This window comes from Elephantulus edwardii, unplaced genomic scaffold (assembly GCF_000299155.1).
Source record: "Elephantulus edwardii isolate Elephantulus edwardi_28Jun2011 unplaced genomic scaffold, EleEdw1.0 scaffold00266, whole genome shotgun sequence".
Classification (NCBI taxonomy): Eukaryota; Metazoa; Chordata; class Mammalia; order Macroscelidea; family Macroscelididae; genus Elephantulus; species Elephantulus edwardii.
Window position 1 is genome coordinate 1,689,938 of NW_006400016.1, and position 5,396 is coordinate 1,695,333.

Genomic DNA, 5,396 nt, shown 5'->3' on the forward strand with positions numbered 1-5,396 from the left:
GTGCAGCAGTATGAAACAACCTTATTACTCTATTGGCTAAGACTATTTCCTTAGTTCATGCATTTACAGTGGGGGCAATATGACACTCCAAAGAATCACAATGCACCAATACATCCAGCATATATGTGATGTTAAAATTCCCTCAGTTGGAATGGGGAGTGGTGAATAAGAAAAAAGGGAAAAGCTTCATTGAGGGGGGGAGTAATTTTTGTAAAGTCTTGAGCTATAGTGCTTGAGTTAATAGTGAGTGACTTTTGGCATCTCTGTCAGGTGTCCAAGTTCTAACTGTTTTGCAATTGAATCTCTGATCCTGGTTTGCCCTCTTCCAGCATCCCAGAACTTCCACCTTTGCCTTTGTCCCCTACTCGTTAGACAGTCCTTGCTTGTTTTGCCAACAGTGAGAGAGGAGTCTGTTACTTTCACTGACACCCCCTCTGCCCATCTCTCTGCTGTTCTTCCCTCTGCCTAGATGTTGAATAAAGATACAACCGCCATTGGAGAGTAAGTGAAGATAACAATATAGTTGACCTAAAATCACAGGCACCGGGCAAGAAGTCATAGAAATGTACTTGCTCTTCTTATAAGCACATTCTTTCTCTAAGATACCCTTTCCCTTAAGTTCCAAGAGATATGTAAAGATTATAATTCACTATCGCCCAGATGACTGCTCCAACTTCTGATGATTTCCCATACTCCTAACCTCATCTTTAGTATCTGCTCTTATACAGCAGGGTAGGCTTGGTGCTGGCAGTTGGGACAAGAAAAGGCAATTAAGTTGCCATTTATTCATTTTAACATTGTAGAAACATAGATGTGTTCATTGTAATAAACTGTTGTGTGTAGTTTCTTTACTTTTCATTTACTATTCTTAAATTTTACTGACATTTACAAATCACACTGGTTTTTTATACAACCATAGAATTCATAGATATTTTGTCTTAAACATTAATTGCCATCGCTTTACATGATTAATTCATTATAATATTGAATCATTCTTATTGTATATTGTCTTTCCTTTCACACAACTTATCTATTTATTGCTGTTTAATCCCTCTACCATCCCTTCCTACTCCTATTTTCCCTTCAACATTGATTCTTTCTGTGTGTAAACCTTTAGAATATGGGATTTTCAACTCCTCTTTGTCCTCAGCTTTGAGTCCTTGTTGCCAATTCTGGAAAGTTCCGTACAACACCTTATTGACATTATACTTGTTGCCTTTCTGAGCTGTGTAGGCCCAGGCTAGCATGACCTTCCTTCCAGTTTCCTGGGTGGTGCTGTGCCTTGGAATAGGCAGATGAGCAATGGCATAAAGAGACAACTCGCACCTTCCTCTCTCCATGGAGACGGTATTTCTGTCCCTATCCTTGCGTTCAGTAGCCTAATTTAAGAAGAGACTAGATCTTCAAGAAATCCACAGGTTTCTGAAATCTCAGATTTTAGTTCAGCCAACTCTACATAATAGGTGCTTGATAAATGTTTTTGAAATAAAATTGACTGGAGACAATTAAGTGCAGAAACAGCTTTCTGCTTGGGAGCCTTGATCAACTATTTCTCAGGTACCAACCCACAGTGGGAAAATGCAAACTTACTAAATGACCAAAAAACAAACCTGTTGCCACTGAGTCAATTCCAACTAAACAACCACATAATTCCTAAGAAGATACAGATCAACTGTGCTAATTGTCGAGTTAATCTTTTCAAGATAATTGAGTTGTTTTATTTTGTTTTCAGACTGGGAAGTGGATATACCAACCCAGGCAGTCTATCTGCATTGTGTATACACAAACACACACACTTATATATACTTCTCCTCATACACTGTTTACATTCATGTCTGGGTAAGATTGCTTCTACTGGCTTCTGGGTCCAGATCAGTCTGCGGGAATTCTACAGAGTTGAAGACAGAACAGCAGTTGAGAGGAACATGAGTTTTAGAGGTGGATAATTTCAGCTTCTATCCTTCTTCCTTTATTTATCAACGATGAGATCTCCAGCACAGACTCCACAGCTCTGTGCTCATTTATGCCTCTGCAAAAGGAAGATAATTATAATAGCCACTTGTGTGGTTACTGAAAATGGACAAGTCACCAGGGCAGGCTAAGAGCTTAAGAGAAGTTAGATATTGTCATAATGCCTCCAACCCAGCTCCTTTCCCAGGATCTACACCATCTTAGCTCTGGTGGTATGAAGTTACACTGCTAACCCAAAGATCACATCATTTTAATGGTTCGAATCCACCAGTTGCTTCTTGGAAGAAAAAATTACCAATCCACTTCCTTGTCGTTTCAACCTTGGGAGCCCAATGGAGGGTCAGTTATGAGTTGGCTCCAACTCTACGGCAGTGAATTGAGTTGGATTTTTTGTTATTGCTTTTTTTTTCTTTTTGGAGATTTACTTTAGGTAACTCAGTGGAGGGCCAGCTATGAGTTGATTCTGGCTCAGCAGCAATGAGTCTTTTGTTGGTTTTGGTTTGGGGTGGGGTTTTGTTGTTGTTGTTAAGCAAGCTTGTAATTTAGTCTTTTTTTTTTCAAGTAATTTAGTCTTTTCCCTTCAAAATGGAGTTGTTTTGCCACCTCATCCATTCATTCCACCTACGCCACATGCACCATGAGAAAAACCAAGAGAATCTGGAAAGACCACATTTTTGCTGACTATCAAATTTATTTAAGCAATCTTTCTTTCATCACTTTGCACACACATCCTTGAAGATCTGAATTGACTGAACAGCATAAACATCTCAGAAAAGCACACATGAGAGCAAGACACTCCCTCACATCTGGAATCCTGCGGCAGCTACCAGCCCTCTCACCCTAACCTGCCAGAATAGGAGCAGCTTGGAGGGGTGAGCTTTCCCAAACCCCTGGGCAGCTCCCTTCAACTCTGCACCCTCCTCTCAACTCCTTCTTTGCCCTCCGGAAACGTAATGTTACTTCCCAGGACTGAATCAGTAGCGTGTGAAAGGACAAGACAGAAAGCAGGTGGTGAAATCCAGGGCTTTGGTGAGCTCGTCCCGAGAAAGCCACATGTTCCTACACAGCTACTCAAGGTCCTGCTTGGCTTGAAATATGAGCTATGCTAGGGCAAGGATGGTCCATAAACTCTATTTCCTCCTCCACCCTTCAAGGGCACCCAGCTCTCAGCTCAGGCCATCTGGCTGCCTGGTGTCCCAGCCCTCACCATCCACTACCTATTTTCTGTCTTGGACAGCTCCTGCAGCTGCCCCGCACATTTCTGCATCGCCTTTACTTTCACATCACCCTCCTTCCTGCAGACACTCCAGGGCCCTGCCAACCTCCTCAGCAACACATGAAAGTCGGCTTGGAACCCAGATGATGAGAAGTAGTAGACAAGGGGGTCGATGCAGGAATTCAAGGTGCTGAGGAGCAGCACATAGCTTCTCCACCTGGGGCTTTGACCCTGGACAAAGCCCACCACGTGGGACACATTGTAGGGCCCAAAGCAGACGATGAAGTTGATAAGCGTGGCCCCCACAAGCCCTGCCACTCTCCTCTGCCGGTAACGGCTGGCACTTCTGCTCAGGATCCACACCAGGCGACTGTAGCAGTAGCTGGTAATAAGCAGGGGCACCCCAAAAAGGACCACAGCCATCTCCAGCCGGACAGGTAAGAGAATGGACAGCTGGTGTTCTTCGAACTCCATGTAGCAGGTCTCATGGGCACTTTGAGAGGAGTTTGAAGAGAGTTCAGTGACGTAGACCACACTGCAGTGGCCAGCGGCCAGGAGCCAGCAGACTGCGCTGACAACACAGGCCTGTGCCAGCCTCGGCCGGTTCTTGTACCACAGAGGGTAGGCCACGCTCAGGAAACGCTCTATACTCACTGCGGCCAGGAAGAGGGAGGTGAGATAGATGGTAGTGAAGAAAAGGAAGCCCGAGAAAGGGCAGAACAAGAAAGGCAGAAGCCAGTACATGCCATTGGCGGCCTCCACCATGCGGAATGGCAGGAAGAGCAGCAGAAGCAGGTCCGAGGCGGTCAGGTTGAGCAGGAGCACGTCCACGGCCACTGGGCGGCGACGCAGCTTGCCCACGAAGATCACCAGGGCCACCAGGTTGAGGGGGAGCCCCACGAGGAAGGCGAAGAGGTACACAGAGAAGTAGAGCCAGTGGTTGCCAAGGAAGAAGGACTGGTCTGTGTTTGTGCCCATGGTGGAGGCCACTAGCAGAAAGAGAGAGAGAGAAAGGTGTTTATATGGTGGAGACCTTCCCAGCCCTGGCCAGCTGCACCTCAGCTGTCAGCAGGGAACGTTGCACCCACAACTTCCCAAAAGAATCCAAACTGCTTTTCCGTCTGGTTGGCTGATCAATCTTTGTCTCCTGTCCCTTTTCTCAGCAGAGAGCCCACCCAGGTGCTGGCCCTGACCACCCAGCTGCTCCTCCACTCAGCTCCTCTGGGCCCCATGCTCACCTGCTTGTTCCAGAACCCAGTGCTCTGTGTGCAGCACCTTGCTGTCTCCTCCAGAACAAGTGTGGTTAGCTAGATATCTGGCAGACAGATAAAGGCCTGGCAGTGCCTGTGACGTCACCCGCTGCGGAGCAGCAGCACAAAAGATGCCTTCAATAGCTGTAGCAGAGCTGTGTTGTATGCAAAGAGGAGCAAATTCCACAACTGTGTGCTGCTCTGCTCGTGGGGAAGCAGCAGATTGAAGGCCGCACCACACCAGACACACTTCCTTTCTCCTTCCCAATCCCCCACTGGAATTTTCTCTGCTCTCTGGAGCAGTAGTTCATCTAGCTTGCCTTGTAAGGACAAGGAAATGTAATGCAGGGATGCCAAGATCATGGGTCCTGGAGCCAGAAGGTCTGGGTTCAATGTTGGCTCAGTCGCTTACTAACGTTGTGATCAGGACCCAGTGACTTCAACTGTCTGTGTCTCCATTTCCTGCGATGAGACAGCACCAATCACATAAGAGTGTTGTCTAGATTAAAGCTTACTACACATAAATAAAAGGCTTAGAGCAAAGCCTGGTGTGTGGTGAGCTCTCAACAGATGTTGGCTGCCATTGTCCCAGTCACTTGTGTGGGCTTTTCTCTAGAGTGATAATACCACTATTATGACTACCACTCTTACTAATCGGGACTCTGGTGGCCTAGTGGGGAAGGAGCTGTTCTCTCAACTCAAAGTGCTGTAGTTTGAACCCATCGACTGTTTCTCAGGGAAAGTACGAGCAATCTCTTCCCTTGGGGCTTTACAGCCTCTGAAAACCCACAGAAGATTTAGCTCTGAGTCAGTTGAAGATGGTGATGATGATGATGACGATGACAACCACAACTACTATGATGATGACAACTACTAATGGTAGTGGTGATGCTTAGCAGCTCTCTTTTGATGTTGTTGTTGTTGTTAGGAGCCGTCGAGTCAACTACCACTCACAACAA

The 5,396-nt window shown here is 46.1% G+C and overlaps 1 protein-coding gene across 1 annotated transcript; it reads right to left on the bottom strand.

Moving 5' to 3' along the window:
• Positions 1 to 3,184: 3,184 nt before the first annotated feature.
• Positions 3,185 to 4,165, bottom strand: LOC102861151 (free fatty acid receptor 3-like). The gene has a single exon (XM_006899726.1). The coding sequence runs from the start codon at positions 4,163 to 4,165 to the stop codon at positions 3,185 to 3,187; it is 981 nt and encodes a 326-aa protein (XP_006899788.1).
• Positions 4,166 to 5,396: the final 1,231 nt, after the last annotated feature.

What these genes read in the sequence shown, in the direction of transcription:
- LOC102861151 (XM_006899726.1), bottom strand. Translation starts at nt 4,165, where the DNA reads ATGGGCACAAACACAGACCAGTCCTTCTTCCTTGGCAACCACTGGCTC.